Raw genomic sequence first — 23295 nt, forward strand, 5'->3', positions numbered from 1 at the left:
GTGCAAATAGTCAGGAGGACAGAACACACACACACACACACTGAGCCTCTGAAGCAGGTTATCATCTGTGAACACAAACAGCTCGCTCACAGGAGTCCAGCCTCCTCATCAGAGTCCTAAATCAGGACCAAACCTCACAGGCTCCCCGCAGGGACGCTGTGCTGGCTGCTGGGAGGACTCTGCGGGACTCTGTCCATGAAGTTTTATGTCTCAGGCTGAGAGCTGAACTCCAGACTGAAGTCCTCGGTGTGTAAAAACACCAAAACACAGCTTTAAAATTGGAAAAAAATCGGAAATAATAACACAACAAAGTATGATTTTACAAGAGCAGACTTTAATATATTGATCAGCCAGCTGGAATAACTGAAGCGGTGGGACTAACGGAGGACCTGTGGTTTGGACCAGAGATGCTGGAAACCATCCAGCTGGCATTAAGCCGAGCATTGTTTGGGACCCGGACCAGAGAGAGAGAGTCCTCTGGGACCACGGACAAGACAAAGCTTCAGGCGGTAAGCTTTTCTGTCCTCTACGCAGTGATGGTGACAGGACGGAGCACACGCCTCCTCTCGGCACACATTAGCAACACTGAATGATGTCAGTTATGATGAATTATTTTAAAGAGTGGACAGAACTGCCCGTCTGAACATGGCCAGCAGAGGTGGAAGAAAAAACATGACCCATCCTGAGTCAGTCCATAATTTACTGTCAAATATTCTGTTGTGTTTACAGTAAAAACCTGGCAGCTCTGAGTGTAAGAATAATTCTGTAACATCCTGGAAATTCTACATAAATACAAACTTTTAAAGCCAACAGCTGTTTTCTACTAAATTAGCATGCTGCTATTAAACCAGTTCGTTCAGTATTGTTAGCATTAGCATGGTACAATTTAGATTTTTCTACTGATAAGTTAATATTGTTCAGCTCCTATTGGTTGGTTTATTCTGATATTTTAATTCTGCCTTTAACTCTTTGGTGATTAAAACTTGAAGTGTTAAAGGAATCTATGCTGAGCAGCTGTTAGCATACAGCAGCTGTTAGCATACAGCAGCTGTTAGCATACAGCAGCTGTTAGCATACAGCAGCTGTTAGCATACAGCAGCTGTGTTAGCATACAGCAGCTGTGTTAGCATACAGCAGCTGTGTTAGCATACAGCAGCTGTTAGCATACAGCAGCTGTTAGCATACAGCAGCTGTGTTAGCATACAGCAGCTGTTAGCATACAGCAGCTGTGTTAGCATACAGCAGCTGTTAGCATACAGCAGCTGTGTTAGCATACAGCAGCTGTGTTAGCATACAGCAGCTGTGTTAGCATACAGCAGCTGTTAGCATACAGCAGCTGTGTTAGCATACAGCAGCTGTGTTAGCATACAGCAGCTGTGTTAGCATACAGCAGCTGTGTTAGCAGTGTCTGACAGTGACCCCCTCCACACCGCAGACATGCTGTGGCTTTTAATCAGTGTCAGCTTATCTCCATTAACATTAACCTGGAGGTGGATGGACTCTCTGGTGGAGCCGGCCCCTAGAGGCTGCATGGGGAACTGCAGCTCCTCCTTTGTTGTGATTATGTTTGAAGATGATGTATGGTACGCTGCAGTTCGTCCTCTCTGACTCTGGAGTGTGTGCGCACACACCTCACACACACCTTCATCTCCATTATTTTTTTTTCCCCATTAAGCATTCAACCCACACACCCACACACACACACACACACACACACACACACCATGCACCATTGCATCACTTTCATAGGCCATCCTCAGCCTCTCTAATTTGATTCATTCATTTCCCCCCTCCCCTCCTCTGATTGCCTCTGCCGTGCATATTAATAACACACAGATAAAAATACGGCTGATTAAAATCACACAGCCAGCCCGACACTCGTCTCCCGGCGCACAAACAACACAATGACGGCTCTCTCCCTCTCTCTCTCAAGGGCAGGAGGCAGGAAGCGGGAACATCCATAATGGATTTCATATACTTCATCATTACCAGTCTCTCTCTGTGTGTACACAATTCACTTCTCACCTATTTGTTTGCAGGGAGGGGAGTCAGACTTGATTACCCACCCGAGCCGGGGCGCTCCCAGACAGAGTGTCCTGGCTCCGAGTCAAATGAAATGTGATTCCTCTCACTGCTGTTTTTCACCCACAGCTTTCCTTTGTTTATGTTGTGTGTGTTTACGGTGCTGTTGTTGTCAGGACTTAGAGGCTGTGGAGCACCGAGCTGCATCTGAAATCTGATTTTTCATGTGCACCACAGATCAGTCGTGTCAGACAGCTCCTGCCCTCTGGTGAAGATATCCATACTGATAATGAGACGGGCGCTGTCTCCACACATGTATGTCCACAGATGTATCAGGGACACAGAGCCGTGATGGACGAAGGACACACGGTCCATCCTGTAAACATGTTTATTTCAGCTGTACAGTTTTAGAGCCGGCCTCATGTGGACACTCATGGAACCACAGTTTCCCCTCTGGAGATAAATATATGGGAGGACTCTGGCTGCCACGGAGGGAGGACCTCCTGTCCCCATCAGTCCTAATCTGAACTGACCAATCAGCAGCCGTTAGCGGGATGCTAAGCTATTAGCTGAGCTGTAAGGAAGAAACAAATGACGTTCTGTTGTTCTGATGTTTTGTCTAGAAGCAGGTGTAAGTCATTGTTTTTGCCTCACTCCTTCATGCAGGACTATCTCACAGCGCCCTCTAGGTGAACTGCAGCCAGTGTCAACAGAATCAGTAGGACGACACCCCCTACTGTAGTAACAACAAGGGGCAGCAGAGCAGGGTTGGGACGGATGGATCTTCCTCTTTATTTTTAACCATAAATGTTCCATAACCCCGACAGGGATGCCGCAGAAGGTCATGTGACTTCAGATAAAAAACAAATATGGAGGACGTGATGTCAGCGGGCGGTCCTGATGTGCGTTGTGTTTGTTTTGCAGTGAAAACCCTGCCTGACAGGAGCCGCAGCATGCGGAGGCAGGTTCCTCCTGCTCGTCCACCAGAGACTGACCACCTGTGACGACGTGGCGCTCGTGTGTGAGGATGTGGAACAAAGGTTCACCTGCAGTCAGAGGAGGAGGTTTCACTTTAATAAAACAGACCGCAGCTGGGAGAAGAACAGAGGAAGAACGGTTTGATGAGGGGGAGCAAGCTGCCAATTTAGATGGGAAAAGGCTGCAGAGGGACTCCGCAGAGAGCAGAGCACCTTTTTACATCTGCCCTTAAAAGCCTGCAGCCCCCCCGTTACCCTCCTCGTCCTCACACCGGCCTCACCATGGACAATTTCTCTCCTTTCTGCTTGGCTTCCCTGACATTACACCCCCACCCACCGCTTCTGCCACTACACTGTGTAATTATGATAATTGCTCATATGGGTTTGAGGAAATTGAATTTCCCATTTCGCTCTGGTTCCTTCATCCCAGCAGCTTCTGTCGGCCCCGCCTCCCCGTCGCCCTGCTGCTCAGTGCAGGCGTCAGACATCACATATTCCACTCTGTAATATTTATCACTATAGGAAACAGTCTGTGTACCTGGCCTGGTACAGGCATGCAGCCAGGGGCCAAGAATCAAACCACCGACCTCACAGCAGCAGCCGCCCTGTGCAGCAATAACTCCAATAAATCCTGTAAATAAGTAAATTACTAATAAATCTATATGTTGTGTTGTTGGAGCTGACAGCCTCCATCTTCACTAATAACAGCTGCAGAGGCGGCGCGGTGCAAGCAGGAAGGCGTTCCTGAGACGGTGACTGCAGGGCCGGCAGAGTTCAATTATTCAAAAAAGGTCTGAGAGAAGTGGCGGCTGGCTGACAGCTGACTCAAAGCGCTCTGCCACGCCGCCGTCAGCCGAAAAAGCTGCATCCCCAGAGTCAGCTTTTCAGGAAGGAAGAGTAGAAACAGGGCTCAGCTTCATTTTCCTGATTGCTGCTTATGCAACCGACTCACAATGAGCCAAGATACAGAGAGAGAGACAGGCTGAGGGACAGAGCGAGAGTCAGACAGACAGAGAGAGAGAGAGAGACAAGGCCAAGGGACAGACAGACAGAGAGAGAGGCCGAGGGACAGAGAGAGAGAGACAGGCTGAGGGACAGACAGACAGAGAGAGAGAGGCTGAGGGACAGACAGAGAGAGAGAGACAGGCTGAGGGACAGAGCGAGAGTCAGACAGACAGAGAGAGAGAGAGAGACAAGGCCAAGGGACAGACAGACAGAGAGAGAGGCCGAGGGACAGAGAGAGAGAGACAGGCTGAGGGACAGACAGACAGAGAGAGAGAGGCTGAGGGACAGACAGAGAGAGAGAGACAGGCCAAGGGACAGACAGACAGAGAGAGAGGCCGAGGGACAGAGAGAGAGACAGGCTGAGGGACAGAGAGAGAGAGGCCGAGGGACAGACAGACAGAGAGAGAGAGGCTGAGGGACAGAGCGAGAGTCAGACAGACAGAGAGAGAGAGAGAGAGAGAGACAAGGCCAAGGGACAGACGACAGAGAGAGAGGCCGAGGGACAGAGAGAGAGAGACAGGCTGAGGGACAGAGAGAGAGAGAGAGAGGCCGAGGGACAGACAGGCTGAGGGACAGACAGACAGAGAGAGGCTGAGGGACAGACAGAGAGAGAGACAGGCCAAGGGACAGACAGACAGAGAGAGAGGCCGAGGGACAGAGAGAGAGACAGACAGGGCGAGGGACAGACAGACAGAGAGAGAGGCCGAGAGAGAGACAGGCTGAGGGACAGACAGACAGAGAGAGAGAGACAGGCTAAGGGACAGACAGACAGAGAGAGAGGCCGAGGGACAGAGAGAGAGAGACAGGCTGAGGGACAGAGAGAGAGAGACAGGCTAAGGGACAGACAGACAGAGAGAGAGAGGCTGAGAGACAGAGAGAGAGAGACAGGCCAAGGGACAGACAGACAGAGAGAGGCCGAGGGACAGAGAGAGAGACAGACAGGGCGAGGGAGGGACAGAGAGAGAGAGACAGGCTGAGGGACAGAGAGAGAGACAGGCTGAGGGACAGACAGACACAGAGAGAGAGACAGGCTAAGGGACAGACAGACAGAGAGAGAGACAGGCTGAGGGACAGAGAGAGAGAGAGAGGCCGAGGGACAGACAGACAGAGAGAGACAGGCAGGCTGAGGGACAGAGAGAGAGAGAGAGAGACAGGCTGAGGGACAGACAGACAGAGAGAGAGGCTGAGGGACAGACTGGCAGGGAGGTGGACAGAGAAGGAAGGACAGACAGATTGATAATAACATGAGTTGATTTCAGACTCGGACTGTATTCTGACTATTCCTCCCTGAGGGTGAACTCTACATGAACACAGGGACCTTCAGCTTGAAGCACTTACTGTAAATAAAAGACGTCACAGACACAAACGTCTGAACCTCACATCACAGATTAATGCTGCTCCAGGATCACAGCCACTGTGTAATCTCAGCATGTAATGACTTCAATCTGAATCAGCTCACACTTTAATCTGATAATTCTGAGATTGATCTCAGTTCATCACTTAAAGAAAATGTGTCTTTGATTAGAAATATGAGATTAAAATTCTAAAGCTCGTCATTTCTCATTCTCAAAGTTCAGACTTCTGAGATTCAAATGAAATCTTTTTGATCAACTTTAATCTCAGAATTCTACGAAAACTCAAACTCTAATCTGTTTTCCCCTCTCTGATTACCAGAATTCTGAAATTCTGTTTTTTACAGCAGTCCTAATCCTCCTGTGACAAAACTTTATAATCTACTACTTCATAATCTGCTGCCTAATCCTAATTTTTGGAACTCGTTCTCCTTCCTCTGAACAAAATTCCACTGACCGTCTCTGTCCACTGAATGTCTCTCTCTGTCCACTGACCGTCTCTGTCTCTGTCCACTGACCCTCTCTGTCTCTGTCCACTGAATGTCTCTGTCCACTGACCGTCTCTGTCTCTGTCCATTGACCCTCTCTGTCTCTGTCCACTGACCCTCTCTGTCCACTGACCGTCTCTGTCTCTGTCCACTGAATGTCTCGCTCTGTCCACTGACCGTCGCTGTCTCTGTCCAATGAATGTCTCTGTCCACTGAATGTCTCTCTCTGTCCACTGACGCTCTCTGTCTCTGTCCACTGACCCTCTCTGTCCACTGAATGTCTCGCTCTGTCCACTGGCCATCGCTGTCTCTGTCCACTGACCGTCTCTGTCCAATGAATGTCTCTGTCCACTGACCGTCTCTGTCCAATGAATGTCTCTGTCCACTGACCGTCTCTTTGTGTTTAGGACCCGTCAGAGTCTGCGGCTGCCTGAACGCATCACATGTTCGACACACGGCTCCGTCTGAAGTTTCCAGCTCGTGTTCTGTGGACAGAGCTGTGGCTGTGACGCTTTGCTCAGTCTGTGGTAGTTTGTAGTTTGTAGTTCGCTCCTCTGTTAGTTTCATGTAATCAACAGCCCAGAGTGGGGCTGATTCCACCCAGCTGGAGCTCCTCATTTACTGATTAAGCTGCTGCAGCTGACAGAGGAGTGAAACCTGGTTTGTTTTTAATGAGACCCACCTCTACACCCACCTCCACCTGCAGCAAGCACACACCGTGACGGAGCACTTCCTGTTTCCTGTGAGCATATCTGAATGTATATGGATCTCAGATCTCAGTATTTCTCATGCTAATATAAGCTAACAGCTACATGTAGCATCACCCCAGCTGGCCTCCAGAGGAGGAGACCATGGCGGACATGTCTCCATTTTCTCTGTGGAGACAGTAGCTGTGCTTCAGCCCCACACCACTTTAAAAACTATCCCCACAGGTGACGGCGGTGTGATATTTTAATGCTCCTCGTCTTTTCTCCTCCTGAACTGATGTCTGGCTTTTTAAACTGCACAGTTACTGTCGTCAGTCTGAAGCCTGCAGACAGATCCTGCAGGTTATTACTGCCCTATGACAGCCCATTATCTCTCTATGACAGGCCATTACCTGCACAGAGGAGCCGCGTAATGAAACAGGAAGGAGACGGCGTGCGATCAACAAATGAAACTCTTCACTCTTAACACAGCCACTGTGGGTCTGTGGAGGGGGCGCTGGCTCACAGATCCACCAGGCCTGCTACGCCAGACTCCACCTGTCATCGCCAGACAGAGCTAAACCAGGGACCAGAATCCAGACACTGACGGGCGGTGCAGGTTATATGGAGCTCAGAGCCGATGGAGGCATGTGGGTGGTAAACAGCAGAGGGCCCAGGCCGGAGCTGTGGGGGACTCCACAGTACTGTTTAATGTCTCTGAACACCACTTTGAGTATGTTTGTGGGGCTAATCCCTAATCTCAGATTACCAGCATATTTAGTTGTATAATGAATACAAACAGGTGTGTGTGACATGTGATATAAAGGATGGAAAGTAACGCGTTACCTCTTCGAACAGCTCCAGGCTGTACGTGTTGTCGTCATCCGCGAAGAACACCACGCCGGGGTCCCGCCTGCTCCGGTGCTGCCGGAGCCACGTGAGGGCCGCGTTCCTCTGTTCGGTGGCGCGTGGCATCCCGGTGCGCTTAAACCTGCGCGGGGTGAACACGTGCAGGTGCGTGTACGGCACGCCGCACCGGGCGAGGAAGCGCGCCACCAGCTCCGTGCGCGTCGTCGAGTCCTCCACTACAATCCAGTGGAACCGGGGCACCTGGCGGAAGGCGTGGGCCAGCCGGGTCAGCTCCGCTTTCTGCACCGGCCGGGTGTAGGTCGGAGTGATGGCGTAGATGACCGGCAGGGCGGACTGGTTCTGGGAGCCACCCGCTCCGGGGGAGCGGACGGCCCGCTGCGCCCTGCCGGTCCGACCGGCCAGCGGAGCCCGGATCGTCCTTTTACTGTCGATGTCGATCATGATGATGACGATGAGGACCCAGGGCAGCAGGATGAAGAAGCGGCTGAAGAACACTGATTTCATGGCGAGTCTGAAGTTCTCTCTCTCTCTCTCAGTCACTCCATCACAACCCGAACGACCGACTGCAACTCCGGGAGCTCCTCCGTTAAATCCAGCGATCCGAACAGCAGCGTGACGAGTCCACTCCACACCGTGAAGCCTGCAAACCATCCGCTGCGTCCCCCCGTCCCGGCGGGACCGTTTCCCCGGAGTCCTGCTTCCTCCTCCCCCTCTCCTCCTCTTCCTTCGGTGGGACTTGTGTGCTTCTTCGTCGTCCTTTTCCTCCTCCGGTTCACCCTCACAGAACCCCCGTTACATTCTCATCCTCAGGCGCTTCTCGGTGCGTCTTTTCTAGAAGGGGAGACCAAGCCCGAGCCGTCCTGCCCGCAGCGGCCGGTGAGGACCCGCCGATGTGCGCCACCGAGGAGCATCACTTGGCGAGCACGGAGCGCAGCTCTGAGTCTGAGGATAATAAGGCAGGAGGGGAGGAGCAGGTGCAGAGGGGAGGGAGGGGGGAGGGAGAGGATGGAGAGAGAGAGAGAGAGGAAGAAGAGGGAGAGGGGGAGAGAGAGGATGGAGAGGGAGGGAGAGGATGGAGAGAGAGAGAGAGAGAGAGGAAGAAGAGGGAGAGGGGGAGAGAGAGGATGGAGAGGGAGAGAGAGAGAGGATGGCCTGTGCTGCTCATACATTATTAGACCAAAATAGAGTGGAGGAGCTGCAAGAAAAGTGTTTTTAATCCAGATTAAAAACAAAACGAATTCATTTCATGATGTCATCATTACTCCCAACATGTACTTTTCTCATAAATAATCTTTGTACCTAATAAATATAATCAGAGATGTTGTTATAACCTGAATTTGACATAAACATGCAGCAGCAGTGTTGTGGAAACAAGCAGGACACACACTGCAGCTCCTCCTCTGTCCACTAGAGGCCGCTGGTGAAAGTGATCCATGGTCACTGCATCAGCAGCATGTACCATGATGTGCTTAATGTTTCTGTAGCTCAGAGGGGTGAGGCTGCTTCCTCATTGTGTGGCAGCGAGAACATGATGCAAGTGTCTGAAATGTGTTTTCATTTGTGCTCACTCTGCAGTTCAACAACACAACACACGGCCCACAGTGGAGGGAGTGGGTGACACCGTCATGGACCCAACATGGCTCCTCAGAGTGACGTCACAGAAGGACTGTGAGCGGGACAGACGGTCAGGTGTGGTGAGGAAGACTGAGGAGGAAGGTGAGAGGGAGGAGGAGGAGGAGGGCCCTACAGGTGAGGACCAGAGATGAGAAGGAGGCTGGAGGATGTGTAGTGTGTGTGTGTGTGTGTGTGTGTGTGTGTGTGTGTGTCACACAGTGAATCCACTGATGACTGTTCACTGTCTGAACACAGGCTACATGCTAACAAGTGGCTACATGGGACTACATGAGGTCATTACAGGTCATCCAGGTGTTTGTGCTGTAGGAGGGGTCAGAGCGGTGAACCTGCTGATGCTGCAGTCATGTGACCGTGCTGTAGCTGGTTGATAGCTTAGCATTAGCTTTTAGCTTCAGTAATGATAAAGTGGTGTTCATCGGTGAAGATGAGCTGTTTGTGGAGCAGTACCTGCTTCCTGTATGGACAGCTGTGTGTCTCCTGCTGCTCTGCAGCAACACAGACATCTGGACTCAGCTGAGACTGTCCACTCCTCCGTGTCCTAGCTCGTGGATTAAACTCTTCAGACGTGTTTGTTTGGTTCTGATCACTGCTGGTTAATGATGCACACAGCACAGAGCGGGGGATGTGCTGGACCCACTGAGCCGCACTAACACAGCCCTTCCACACTGAACTAATTGCAGGTAAATAAGCTGATAATTCCACGGGATGAAAGCTCCTGATGGTGTGGACGGCGGAGCGGCGAGACTTTTGGAGGCTTAATCAATCTCACGCTCAGTGATTTGGCTGGAGTCTAGTAATGGGATTACTGTGTGATGAATCATTTTAAAGGACTGATGTGATGTGAGCGAATGGTTTAATGGGCTCTGTCCCAGTATTAAACTGTCAGCCGTGACTGCGTGTTCTTCCATCTGCTCACAGTGAGGACATGAAGATGATGCATCAGGCCAGACGCCATTTTAAATGAGCTCGTTTTGATGAGCAGACAGAGTCAGCACAGCTTAATGTGAAGTCTTTCATAAAAAATGGCGTCATAGACAGTAACATGGTTTCTTCACTTATTAGGCTAAGCTAGCAGGCTAACCTGTGTTAGCTAATGAACAGTAAGTCATGGCTGGTAAGCCACAGGATGTTTCCTTTCCATGTTGTTACTCTGGTCATGTGTGCAGCTGTTGTGGTGTTTTCTTGTTGTTTTGTTTGCTTGTTTATCTGTGTGTGTGTGAACATTAGCTAACACAGCAGCAGTAACAGGAGCGGGCCACATTTGTATGTGTTGACATCACACCGACACTTTCAGACACGCATGAACATGACTGAGAGCGGCCGTTGTTCAGCTCTTTCTGACCCACGTAGTCACGTTTCTGCAGAGACATCACGCCCGTCCTGTAGTGACTTTAACTTATTTCTGCTTTTTTTAGCATGCTAGCACGCTAAACACCTGCAGGCTGCAGACATCCTCGTCCTTTGACACGCTGACGCATTAGTGATGCATCCACAGACACACACTGAGTCAGTGTCAGTACATGGTGCTGGAACCTTTTGTAAGGCTTCTCTCTGCAGTCCGTGAGTACATACAGTACACTGTGTACACTGTATACTTCTTATATTATTGCTACTGAACTGTCTGAATCTTTAATGATAAGAATAATCTTTAAATATGAACCCTCCTGTGCTGACAGCATCAGGGCTGTAAGGAGGGAAACAGTGGTGAACAGCTGCTCCATTATCATCATGAACAGCCAGGAGTGATTCAGCGAGTGCAGCATCATTTAGGATTAACAATCAGCAATCAGCCCAGATTACAGCTCCTTCTAAAATCCCTCTCTTTGGTAATTAGCACCTCTGAGGCTGATCTGTTCAAACTTCACTTGTGAAGTTGTGCTTAAAAACGTTTCACCTCCGTTTCCTGCTTCCCCCGAGGCTTTGGTTAGCGGTTCACTAGCAGCTAATCTCTCAGGCCGACAGCGCGGCTCATGGCTAACGACTGAGTGTCAGAATAACAGATGAGGCTGACGCTGAAAGTCCTGATGAATCATTCATCCACAAAGACTCCAGTATGAACTGTGGCAAATAAACAACAGCCTTAATCAATAGGCAGCCAATTAACTGATCATTTCAATTCTATCTAAAGTAAACCATGACATCCCGGTCCACTTCAAACCCATGACAACACTGAGACAGAGACTGGTTCACCTGAAGGACCAGGATCAGAAGGATCTTCTCTACGTATCTAAGGTAAACTTACATGTCCTGAAGACTCCCTCGGCTCATATAAACACATCGTTTCCATCATCAGCAGCAGCAGCTGGAAGCAATCGGCTCACTTTTGGTCTTCCTCCTCGCCGACGGCCTGACGGCCTCAGGCTTCATTTGTCCTTCAGCTGTCTGCGTTCACACCTGAAAGGCTGAGCTCAGAGAGACCAGGGTCCCAGGACAGAGAAGCAGGTGACACGCCGAAGATGGATCCCAGCTCTGCCTGCTGCACAGCGAAGCGTACACACAGCTGGAAGCTGACGCAGCGTCCGTCTGTCTGTCTGTCTCTCTGACTGTCTGTCTGTCTGTCTGTCTCTGTCTGTCTGTCTGCCTGACTCTCTGTCTGTCTCTGTCTGTCTGTCTGTCTCTGTCTGTCTGTCTGTCTGTCTGACTCTCTGTCTGTCTGTCTCTCTCTGCCTGTCTGCCTGTCTCTCTCTGCCTGTCTGCCTGTTGTCTGTCTGCCTGACTCTCTGTCTGTCTGTCTGAGTCCACCTCACAGTGTGTCCACCCTGCTGTAGTGTTTGTTGTAGAGGAGTGCAATGCATGATGGGACATAGTGCTAGTGTAGTGACATATACTGAGTGTACTGTACAGGTGTTACAGGGGCATTAACATTGTCCTCCCTCAGAGTGTGTGTTGATGCTGAGTGTCTTAAAGGGACGGTCTCCTCTGTGATGACGGCTCAGATGTGCTCAGTAGCAGTTCAAGGACAGTCGAACAGCAGCTTGTTTCTTGTTTGGCCTCTTGTCCCCTCGACAGCAGCACGGCCTCAGTGACGGCCATCAACATCGGCGCTCAGACAGCAGCGTGTGTTGCTGAGGCCTTCATGTTTTGTTTTGTTCATAAAGCAGTTTGTTCCTTTGCAGCCCTGTGGAAAATAAACTCGGAAGCAGAGGGTGAGCTGTGATTGTAGGAGGCAGTTTAACCCTTCATGGCCTTTTCTCAGGTTAATATAAGCTGACTGCATCACTCACAGAACGCCTGTCAGGCGCAGCGTTTCCTTCCAGACGGACCTCTGAATCCTCATCTCATTTCCTGTGGTGGCTGAAGAACGGAGCTGCTTCACCTCATGAATAAACATGCTCCACCACCGCTGTCCTGCTGCTCGGGGAAGCGTTCACTGTGACAGTGCCTCCACTCACGGCTCATTTAGAGGATTAACAGGTTAACAGTTTTTAACTCGCAGCCGCTGCGGCGTCTACAGGGCGACCCCGGCGTCACGCGGTCCCTCAGCCTCACAAAGACGGCACCAGCAGACGCTCCGCCCTGACCTCCATCCAGAGAGGACTACCTGTGCATCACATAACCATGTATGTGACGTCACCTGAGGCGCTCCGACCATCGCCATGTTTATGCCTGCTGTACAGTCGGCCATTTTAATACAGGCGTTTTTACTCACGCCTAGAAGCAGCCCCTAGAGGCTGCAGGGGGAACTGCAGTTTTTAACATGTCCGTGTTGTCTTCATGTCTGAGCCTCGGGGGTTGCAGCTTGTTTCCTCCACCCGATTACCTGTCGCTCTTCATCAACCTTCCTCAGTCTCCTCCTCCTCCTCCTCTTCCTCACCACCAGTGTCAAACAGTGTCAACGCTCTGGGGCCGGGGGGTGTCCTGTGCCATGTCCCTGTGTCCTCTGCGTACATGCTGTCTCTTGTTGAGGGGACAGACTCCGTCCACACACATTCAGCTGGTTCTCTGTCTGCAGCGTGAACACTCTGCTCCATGTGAAGCTGTGATGCTGCTGCTGCATTTTAAATCAGCTCCTTCACTCCCGCTGACGGAGGGTGTCAGACCGGACGTCCAGCCACACTCTGACTGTTTTCCTGCTGATGCCATCAAATGTCAAGCGGCGCCTCCTCTCCTCCACCTTCCTCCTCCCTCCTCCTCCTCCACCTTCCACACACAGACTTATTTCTATGCTAATGGTGTTGACAAATGTGCTGTGATCAGGCTGCCGTCTGTGAGTGGAACTGTCCTGTGAATTGTCCTGTAATTGCATTTTCTGCTCTGACTCCAAACACCTCCTCCTCTTCATCCTCCTCCACTCTCCTTCCTCTTCCTCCTCCTCTCCTTCCTCTTCCTCCTCCTCTCCTTCCTCCTCTCCTCCTCCTCTCCTTCCTCCTCCCTCCTCCTCCACCTCTTCCTCTCCTTTCTCCTCTCCTCCCTCCTCCTCTTCCTCCTCCTCCTCCCTCCTTCCTCCTCCCTCCATCCTCCTCTTCCTCCTCCTCCTCCTCTTCCTCCTCTCCTTTCTCCTCTCTTCCCTCCTCTTCCTCCCTCCTCCTCTTCCTCCTCCTCCTCCCCTCCTTCCTCCTCCCTCCCTCCTCCTCTTCCTCCCTCCTCCTCCTCCTCTCCTTCCTCCTCCCTCCATCCTCCTCCTCCACCTCCTCCTCTCCTTCCTCCCTCCTCCTCCTCTCCTTCCTCTTCCTCTCCTTTCTCCTCTCCTTCCTCCTCCTCTTCCTCCCTCCTCTTCCTCCTCCCTCCATCCTCCTCTTCCTCCTCCTCTCCTCCCTCCTCCTCCTCTCCCTCCTCTCCTTCCTCCTCCCTCCATCCTCCTCTTCCTCCTCTTCCTCCCTCCACCTCCTCCTCTCATTCCACCTCTCCTTCCTCCCTCCTCCTCCTCTCCTTCCTCTCCTTTCTCCTCTCCTCCCTCCTCCTCCTCCTCTTCCTCCTCCTCCTCCCTCCTTCCTCCTCCCTCCATCCTCCTCTTCCTCCTCCTCTCCTCCCTCCTCCTCCTCTCCTTCCTCCTCCCTCCATCCTCCTCTTCCTCCTCCTCCTCCTCTTCCTCCTCTCCTTTCTCCTCTCTTCCCTCCTCCTCTCCTTCCTCCTCTCCTTCCTCCTCCCTCCTCCTCCACCTCCTCCTCTCATTCCTCCTCTCCTCCTCCTCTCCTTCCTCCTCCCTCCATCCTCCTCTTCCTCCTCCTCTTCCTCCTCCTCCTCCTCTCCTTCCTCCTCCCTCCATCCTCCTCTTCCTCCTCCTCCCTCCTCTCCTTCACTCTGTTTCTCTCGGTCTGCCTGCAGCACTGGCTCTTTTGTAGTCTCCATCTTCCGTCATGGACCTCAGTGTGTTTGAAGGGGATGACACTGGAGCACCCTCAGGGCTTCATCTGCACACATCAGCTCCTCTTAGTCGTTGTTCTCTCTCCTTCACTTCGTTCCATCACAGACACGTTGGCCAGGACTCGTTAACATCAGCCTTAAATCTGAGAGCTGCAGCTGTGCAGTCCGTCTCCAGCAGCAGGTGAGGCCTCCATCACACACACTCCTGATGTGACGTCACATGACAGGTCAGCGTCAAACCTCGTTAGCTTTGTCTGTCTGACGCACCAAACACCAAATCAGAAACTAGCCCGACAGCTCTGGATCGCCCCCGGTGGCTGGGTGCAGTAGATGCCACCAGCTACAACTTCTACTGTGCAGACTCTGGTTCTAAGATGGCGTCTTTTTACAACATGGCAGCGCCCATAAGCGAGATATTTATATATTTATATGTATTATATCACCCTGTCCAGTAGGTGGAGGCGGAGCCTCGTCATCCAGCTGCAGTCGTGTACGATGATTCCCAACACGTGCTATCGACTGCTATCTGTGTTTTTAGAAGTTTATCGTCCCGATAGATCCACTTGCACACATCTGTCACACCTGTCCTCTGTCACAGACACCTGTCCTCTGTCACACCTGTCCTCTGTCACAGACACACCTGTCCTCTGTCACAGACACACCTGTCCTGTCACACAAACACCTGTCCTCCGTCACAGACACACCTGTCCTCTGTCACAGACACACCTGTCCTCTGTCACACAAACACCTGTCCTCTGTCACACCTGTCCTGTCGCAGAGACACCTGTCCTCCATCACAGACACACCTGTCCTCTGTCACAGATACCTGTCCTCTGTCACACCTGTCCTCTGTCGCAGACACACCTGTCCTCCATTGCAGAGACACCTGTCCTCCGTCACAGAGACACCTGTCCTCTGTCACAGACACACCTGTCCTCTGTCACACAAACACCTGTCCTCTGTCGCAGAGACACCTGTCCTCCGTCACAGAGACACCTGTCCTCCGTCACAGAGACACCTGTCCTCTGTCACACCTGTCCTCTGTCACAGACACCTGTCCTCTGTCGCAGAGACTCCTGTCCTCTGTCACAGACACCTGTCCTCTTGTCGCAGAGACACCTGTCCTCCGTTACAGAGACACCTGTCCTCTGTCACAGACACCTGTCCTCTGTCAAGACACCTGTCCTCTGTCGCAGAGACACCTGTCCTCCGTCACAGAGACACCTGTCCTCTGTCAAGACACCTGTCCTCCGTCACAGAGACACCTGTCCTCCGTCACAGACACCTGTCCTCTGTCGGGCTTTGACTGAAGTTTGCATCATGCTGAACCAGTCCTGTGTGTTTTCTTCTGTCCTGCAGCCCAGCGTCCTGAACACCAGGTTCCATATTGGAGTGTCTCTAGGTAAGATATTTACATTAATTTAACCTGTGTCTGGTAGAATTTGTCCAGGAGAGGACGAGGATGCTCATTCAGAGAAGATTCAACTGTTAGACACAAAAACTACAAATAAAGATGGCTGACGTGTCAGCAGAGTTTTGGTTGTTGTTGTCACTCAGAAAGACGTTTGTCAGCTTTCTGCTCTCGGCACTAATTAGTTTGAAAGCTCTGACAGAACGTTATGTTTATTGAACGTGTCTATTTTTGGACCTCCGGTGTTTTTCTGCTGTTCACACTCGTCCCATGAATAAAACAGAGTTTATAATGTGGAGACAGGTGACGGGTGATTGATGGCTGTGACAGCCTGACAGCAGTGGGAGGAGGAGACGGGAGACGCTGATGGGTCCTCAGAGCAGTAGTGATGAGTGGATCCATGTTTTTATCTGTTAGCCATGTTCATCTGAAGCACCTCTGATCGTGAGGGAACAGGCTAACTGAGGTGTGTTTGTGAAGGCAGCCGGCCGAGCTGTGGAGCAGCTGCCGTCCACTCAGAGTGGGAGGCTGATGTGTCTGAGACAGACCGGTCGGGTTTCAGAGGAGGAGGATGTGTTTGATGCTCCGACAGGACACAAAGTGGAGGCTGATGTAACGTGTGTGTCTGCTGAAGGCTGGTCAGGGGGAGGAGTTAGAGGAAGAACCGTTTCCGATCTTAGGTCTGCACATATATGGGAAACAAATCATTCAATTCTATGAGGACGTGTGTGTTAGTGAAGATTCTCAGTCATCCAGAGAGGGAGACCCCTCAGCAGACCCTGCAGCAGAGCAGGAGGAGGAGGCCAGGCAGAGGGAGGTCTGGGTTTCCCTGCTCAGGCTGCTGCCCCCTCAAGTAGACTAGTTAGAGCTCCCTGAGGACATGTTGCTCCTACAAGCAGCTCAGAAATAATGATGCTGCTTCAAACGGTTTGATTTTATGAAAACGACAAATTTATAAGAAAAATGAATTTGACAGATTTATGCAGAAAGTATAAATTAAATGTATGACAAACAATAAAGGGACATAATTTAGAGAAAAAAGAAATAATCTATTTATAGACAGGTCAAACCTACACACTCCTAAAAAAACAAATCAAGAGGAAAAAATAGTAAAAACACACACACAGTAGTGGTAGTATTAGTTTGGCAGCAGCGCCCCCTGGTGGTTAATATGCATCAGTAAACGTTTGGCCTTCAAGTAACTTCATTTATAAAAGAGAACAAATAAACACATTCAGCTCCCCCTTGTGGCTCCCAGGTGCACTGCAGATGTACTGAATGTGGCCCAAATAAAATCAGCTGTGACCCACATGTGTGTCTGGAGCTGCTGTTTGGGAGGAGATGGATCCACTCTAAGCACATGATCATACAGTGTGATGGATAAGCCCTAAACATGCAGTAAACAACAACAACAACCTAAATGTGTCAATAATTATTCAATAAATGTCAATTTACTACATAACTGCACTGAACCAGCCAGAACCTTGGTGTAAGTGATGTTTAAATACTTTTGGAAAAGGCCCGGTTGAATGAAGCGAACACACGCTGGCGTCACGTTTGCTCTTTAATCTTCGATGGGCATCACACAGACACAAAGTCTCCAGTTCTTCACAGTATTGCATGTTGCACAGTGTTTTACAGACTACAGAGTTCTCAGTAAAGGCACGAAACTAGAGATCACTTCTGCAAACGAAATCTCTACAGACGAACAGCACGAACCCAAGGAAACCAAACCCAGACGTGGCTGCAGAGAAACAAACACAACATAACAGCTGAACGGCTTCTCTACACACCGTCAAACGAACTCCCGCTCGGCTCCTTCTGGCACAAAATGCAGATAAAATGTCTCTTTTTCTTCTTTTTTCCATGAGCCCTGCTGATTGTCCAGAATACAAACCCGCCCAGCGCTGGGAAGCCAACAAGCCAAGTGCTCTCTGTTGGTTTTAGTGCAACGTTCCTTCACCCTCCTGTAAAATAGACTCGCTCTGCTACAAAAGTACACACAGTAGTACAAGATAACAGCAGGTATAATACCCTTTAGCTACGTGTGAAGCATGCTGTCACAGCAACACAACACTTACATATGCAGTAGCAGCTGCTTCATGCATCCAAACACACAACAGGAAGCAGTTCAGCAGCAGAGAGAGCTGAAGCGCACACATGCTGCTGTCTGCACAAAAACCCCACAACCTCCACGCCACACATCCGACCTTCCACCTGATGACGGGCAGGAAGGAATGGAAGAATCTATACATGTTTTAGATTAATAAATAAACCTTCGATGTAAAGAAGAAGCACGAAAAGATGTCGACAGAGAAGAAGCTCCGAATGATGTGTCACCACACTCCATCCTGTGGTCCTGGGGATAACTGCACCTCATTATCTTGTGATTTTCATTTCCTCGTGATCATTTATCTCATTTGAGGTGAAACCTGATTCATCTTCTCGTCCTACACACAGCTCCTTTCTCCTCATTTATTTGGGAATAACAGCCTTACTTCCTGCAGAGGTCTGCTTAGCTGAGACTACTTCCTTGTTGTAGTGACAGGATACGTCCTGCATCTGCAGAGAAACGGGGTTTTTAGCTGACAGCAGCAGTCACACTTCAGTGTGATCAGACGGATCTCTGAGACACGGCAGGAAATGTGTCCAAATGAAAACTGATTATGAGTCTTTTACGACTTATAAATACTTATAATAACTTATGTACTTAACATCCATCCATGTTGTGGGGGCAGCAGTCTAAGCAGGGACGCCCAGACTTCCCTCTCACTTCCTCCAGCTCTTCCGGGGAAATCCTGAGGCGTTCCCAGGCCAGCTGAGAGAGAGTCTCTCCACCATGTCCTGGGTCTTCCCCGAGGTCTCCTCCCGGTGGGACATCCTCCCCAGGGAGGCGTCCAGGAGGCATCCGAACCAGATGCCCGAGCCTCTGGATGTGGAGGAGCAGCGGCTGTACTCCGAGCTCCTCGCCCTCTCTCTGAGGGAGCGCCCAGCAGCACCGAAGCTGCGCCCATCCACTTTTCAGTCTCCCGCTTACTTAACATCTATTTCTACTGAAACACAAACAGGTCCGTCTGACTTGGACCTGATAGTTAAATCCTCCGGTGTAAATGTGACGGACACGTCTGCGTGCTCAGCTGACCGACATGTGACTCAGCAGCCTGATGCTGCTGTACCTGGGCCATGATGTGAGTTTGGGATTCTGAAGACTGATCCAGAACCTGCAGACGCCCTATTAACACGTGAGACCCAGATCAAGGTTCTGCAGGACTACTACTTCCACTGGACGACACGCACTAGATGTGTATATAAAATATCTATCAACACCGTCAACAAAACAGCAAAGATACATTTGACACCAAATACAGTTTTACATGTTTACATTCGTATCAGTGGATGTAGGATGTAAACGGGTCGTACAGGACGATGGATGGGTTTACTGCAGGTGAACTGTACGCGCTCACGTCACTGTAAGTCACTTTGGATGAGACACGATGTCGTTGGTTAGTGATCGGAGAATCTCCACCCGTTTCTGTGTGAGGCGTAAAGCACGGCTCTCTTCAGAGTACATTCGTCATGTGTGTGGTGTCCTCCAGACCCAGGCCAAAGCGTGGCTGCACCAACATGGCCCCTGCATCAAATCCTTTTCTGGGAGGTGGCAGATCAAACGTGCAGCCCTCCCACGCCCCCCATGGGAGTGGGAACTGATGCCATATCTCCACCTCCTGGTCACATGACACGTCGTCCATCTTTAAAAACGGTCAGTCGTGTGATGGGCGTCATCACCAAACAGGACTGGGTGAACCCCTTAACATCTGACTGATCATTTGAAGGCCAAGAATTACAAGCGAGATGCACTTTGACCCAGGTCTGGTGTCATCGGACGTCTGTCTGTGCTTCATGTTCCAGAGCTCAGACCCATGAAAGCAGCCTTTACCTGCAGCGCTTGATGTGATCATGTGACTGTTAGAGCTCGGGTTGGTACAGCAGGGACGGACCGAACACACTGCGTATAGCAACACGTGGAGCTCTGATTGGACGATCGGTGAACAATCATGTGACGACCATCCGGCTCTGGAAGCACAGACAGAGGGGCGATGACGGGACTGATCAGGAGTTTTTTGAGGGAACCCGTCCGTAACATGGAGGCTCGACCAGAGGAGAGGACGTGTCATCAGGCAGCGGCGCTGAAGCTTCACCCAGCAGCTGGACACAAAATCACATCTTCACCTCGAGATACACAACTCAGCGCCGATTATGATGATGTGTGCTGACCCACTGCAGCGTAATAACCTGTGGCACAAACTCAGAACATTAGTACGATGTGGTTCTGGTGCCGTCATGCAGTGACACGTGTTATTGCTCCATGTGTTTCTGTAGGTTCAAACTGTCCTGAATGGTTAATATCATTGATGCTAATGTGACCGGTCCTGCTAACACACGGGATTGAGTCTCAAAGTGTCCCCTGTCTGACACCCCCTCTCCCTGGTCTTTATGTACAGTCCTAGGCCTCGTACCCTGTGGACCGGCGCCGCTGGTGGTTCCAGATGTCGTCTCTGTGTTCGGGCCGGCAGAACAGCCTGGACGACTGGGCCAGGCGCTCCCGGTGCTCCCGCTCCCGGTCGCGCTCTCCTCCGCCCGCTTTGGAGAACAGAGGACGGCCGCAGAACTGGGAGGAGGACTGGGTTCTGTTGTCTGGGAGACCGGACGAGAAGAGCTGACCCCCCGCTGACCTGAAGGCGTCACATGGAAGCAGAAGGAGGTGAGTTCTGAGTTCTATCTATCTTTGGATAATGTGACTCTCTGTTTGGAGTTTTGGGATTTTGTCCAGTGTGTTGATGCAGAGTCTCAGTCATCCAGGTCCTAATACACAGAGCAGATTGAAGCGAGGCGTCTGGGCTGGTTTCTTGAAGGCGTTTCGCTGCTCGTCCAAGCAGCTTCATCAGTTCTAACTGCTTCATCAGTCCAGGCGCCTCGCTTCAATCGTCTCTATGCTTGTTCCAGTGTGTGATAAACTTAACATATATGCTTCGTTCAGTGAGGAGGTACTTACCTACTTTTTGTGATTCTGTGAGGGCCGTTATCATTTTGCTGCTGGTGCTGCTGAGGATGCAGACAAGGTCAAAGGTCAGGGTGTCACCACAGAGCAGAGCAGGGACTAATACAGAGCTGGGGTCAGAGGTCAGCTCTGGAGTACAGCCTGTGTGTGTGTGTGTGTACCTTGTAGTGGTTGCACTGTGCCGGGCTGCCGTTGACCTGGTAGTACTCCACCAGTCTCTCAGCCAGAGCGATGCGTCTCAGCAGGTTCTCGATGAAGCGCTGGATCCGAACTTTGCCGCACGTCTCTTGTCGGGCCGCTGCCTCCAGAAACTTCTGGATGGTTAACACCTCCCTGTGAGACAAACATTCTGCATTTCAGCAGCTGGATGATTGATGCATGCTCCTAATAACTACACTAGTGATGGTCTGACAGCTGAATCACCCAGACACCCAGTGACCCGGCTCCAGGCAGCTACATGTGGAGGTCCGTCAAACAGCAGAGAACACACACTGCGCTGTTTGTGGGTTTACTGTATGAAGCAGGAAGCCTGTACTCGCCTCTCTCGGCGCTCCAGCTCGTTCTCGGAGGCGTTGAGCTGCTCCCGAAGCGCGGCGATCACCATGACGGCCACGTCCACCTGCCGGCTCAGTGACCTCTCCCTGTCTGCTACTTCCTGCCTCTCCTGCGCCAGGTGCTGCGAGTGAGCGCGCTCGCACAGGAGCTCGGTGTCGGTCTGCGCCAGCTCCGTGCTCACCTTAGCCAGCCGCCGCTGCATGGTGCTGTCAGCTGCCCGCAGGATGCTGGCCAACCGCCGCCGCACGGCGGCCGAGGCTGCCGCCGTCTCCAAACCGGAGTACGAGTTCTGCTCTGATGGTTACAGGAGTTAATGATACAATCTGTCATAAATAGGTCATAAATAAACATGGACACAGAAATGAATTCAAACGCACCAATCAGGTCCAGGTCTGGGTCAGGCGGGGGGCCGAGGGGGGCGGGCGGAGGAAACTGGGGATGGTGGTGGTTGAAGGGGTCATGGCCTCGTTCTGACTTTTTGCTTGACACTATGATGTTTCCCTCATTCCTTCCCTCATCATCCTCGTCCTCCTCTTCTCCCACATCTTCATCTTCTGTCCCCTCCTCTTCTTCGTCATCCTCCTCTTCCTCAGCCTGCGTCCCCACCCCCACGCTCTGGGTGCGCCTCCTTGCAGCACTGTAGGAGTGCAGGTACCCGCTGTCTCTGCTGTCACTGAGCGAGCGGACATGAGGCGGTCTTGCTGCACTCTGCTGCCCCCTCCTGGTCGGGAGGCTCATGTCGTACCAAGGGATGGCCGATGTCAGCGGGTCGGGGAGTTGGCCAGTGATGCTGAAGCCTCCGGCGGTCACGTCCGGAGAGCAGTAGGAATGGCGGTACTCCAGGTGGGCGCGAAGCGAGGCCAGGCTGCGGAAACGCTCCTGCTCTCCACAGCGGGGGCAGCGGAACGGGAGGTCGCAGGAGGGGGCGGAGTCAGTGACGGCGCCGCAGGCCTGGCCGTTCCTCTCTAAGAGGAAAGAACCGGAACCTTTGGGGCACAACTTCTGCTGCATCACTCTAAAGCAGGAAAGCAGAGGAAATATTGAAACTATTAGACAGTCAGCTGCACCTCCTGACGTTTCATTCGATGGAAAACAAAGATTTCATTCCTAGAACACAGACTAATGACTGATATTTATGGCCGTTGATTGTTATTTCTTATTTTTCCTCTTGGACTCCACAGTGAGAGTTCCAGACAAAACTTAGCCTGGTCCTGAGGACAGCTGGGGCGAGTAGATCATGTCGTCCATGGTCACAGTCAGGTTGTGTTGGTTTAGTTTAGTATTGATTTATCTGAGTATTTTCTAATACTACTTATTTGTCAGTATCCTGTAGTATCACTCACTCTGAGCTGACTCTTTCATATCTGCTGCCCATATTGATCCATATTTTGGAGCTACAGATCATTATGCTACAAGAACAACACAGCACACCTCACTGCTCCAACCTCACACTGTTTATATCTTCGTGTATAAATACATTAATGCATTCATCAATGATATTGAATGAGAAATGATGTAAATGTTTAAATGTCATGTATGACAGCATGAATCAGGACAGCAGGACAGCACAGGTTATAACACAATCCTAACGGCTTAATCTTTAGCATCATTAGCCAGCTGTTACCGTTAGCTCTGCCTGGCTGCTAGCTAGCTAGCTAGCTAATTAGGTAACGCTGACAAATCCCGTCGCTACATCGTGACTGAAGTGCAGGAGCGGGTGTTTTTCTTACCGCCCGCGGACTGACGGCTCACTTTAACGGTCCTCCTGCCTTACTGTGATGGTGTCATGTCGCAGATGGAGGCAGACAGCAGCCCGCATGATGTCATTCATCCAGGCGACACAACACAGGACCAGCGGCAAGCTAGCGACGCGGCTACAGTCACATCCGGTTAGCCCTTCAAAATAAAAGGCGACTGGAGGCCTCTTCCGG

General features: G+C 51.1%; 3 protein-coding genes across 5 annotated transcripts in view; all 3 read right to left on the reverse strand.

Annotated features, from left to right (window-relative positions):
* The window catches only part of LOC114447678 (galactosylgalactosylxylosylprotein 3-beta-glucuronosyltransferase 2-like), a 25085-nt gene extending 17034 nt beyond the window's left edge, over nucleotides 1–8051 (reverse strand). Inside the window, exon 1 of the mRNA XM_028424069.1 lies at nucleotides 7377–8051. Coding sequence (XP_028279870.1) covers nucleotides 7377–8051 — 675 coding nt within the window. The remainder of the gene's footprint in view (nucleotides 1–7376) is intronic.
* The window catches only part of LOC114446927 (galactosylgalactosylxylosylprotein 3-beta-glucuronosyltransferase 2-like), a 26528-nt gene extending 18197 nt beyond the window's left edge, over nucleotides 1–8331 (reverse strand). Inside the window, exon 1 of the mRNA XM_028422841.1 lies at nucleotides 7377–8331. Within this exon, the coding sequence (XP_028278642.1) occupies nucleotides 7377–8051 (675 nt within the window). The 5' untranslated portion in view covers nucleotides 8052–8331. The remainder of the gene's footprint in view (nucleotides 1–7376) is intronic.
* Nucleotides 8332–17301: 8970 nt separating this feature from the next.
* On the reverse strand, nucleotides 17302–23231 carry znf365 (zinc finger protein 365). 3 transcript variants are annotated; one of them, XM_028422816.1, is made up of 7 exons: nucleotides 23095–23231; nucleotides 21742–22379; nucleotides 21349–21658; nucleotides 20971–21142; nucleotides 20804–20850; nucleotides 20268–20483; nucleotides 17302–20043 (listed from the first exon to the last, which is right to left on the reverse strand). In XM_028422816.1, the coding sequence occupies exons 2-7, from the start codon at nucleotides 22373–22375 to the stop codon at nucleotides 19977–19979; spliced, it is 1446 nt and encodes a 481-aa protein (XP_028278617.1). In that variant the 5' UTR covers nucleotides 22376–22379; nucleotides 23095–23231; the 3' UTR covers nucleotides 17302–19976. The 3 variants fall into 3 exon arrangements, with proteins under 3 accessions (XP_028278617.1, XP_028278616.1, XP_028278618.1); XM_028422815.1 differs by having other exon boundaries at nucleotides 20804–20853; XM_028422817.1 differs by having other exon boundaries at nucleotides 17302–20483; nucleotides 20804–20853.
* Between the last annotated feature and the right edge of the window lie 64 nt (nucleotides 23232–23295).

The sequence above is a fragment of the Parambassis ranga genome, chromosome 15 (genome assembly GCF_900634625.1).
Source record: "Parambassis ranga chromosome 15, fParRan2.1, whole genome shotgun sequence".
Lineage (NCBI taxonomy): Eukaryota > Metazoa > Chordata > Actinopteri > Ambassidae > Parambassis > Parambassis ranga.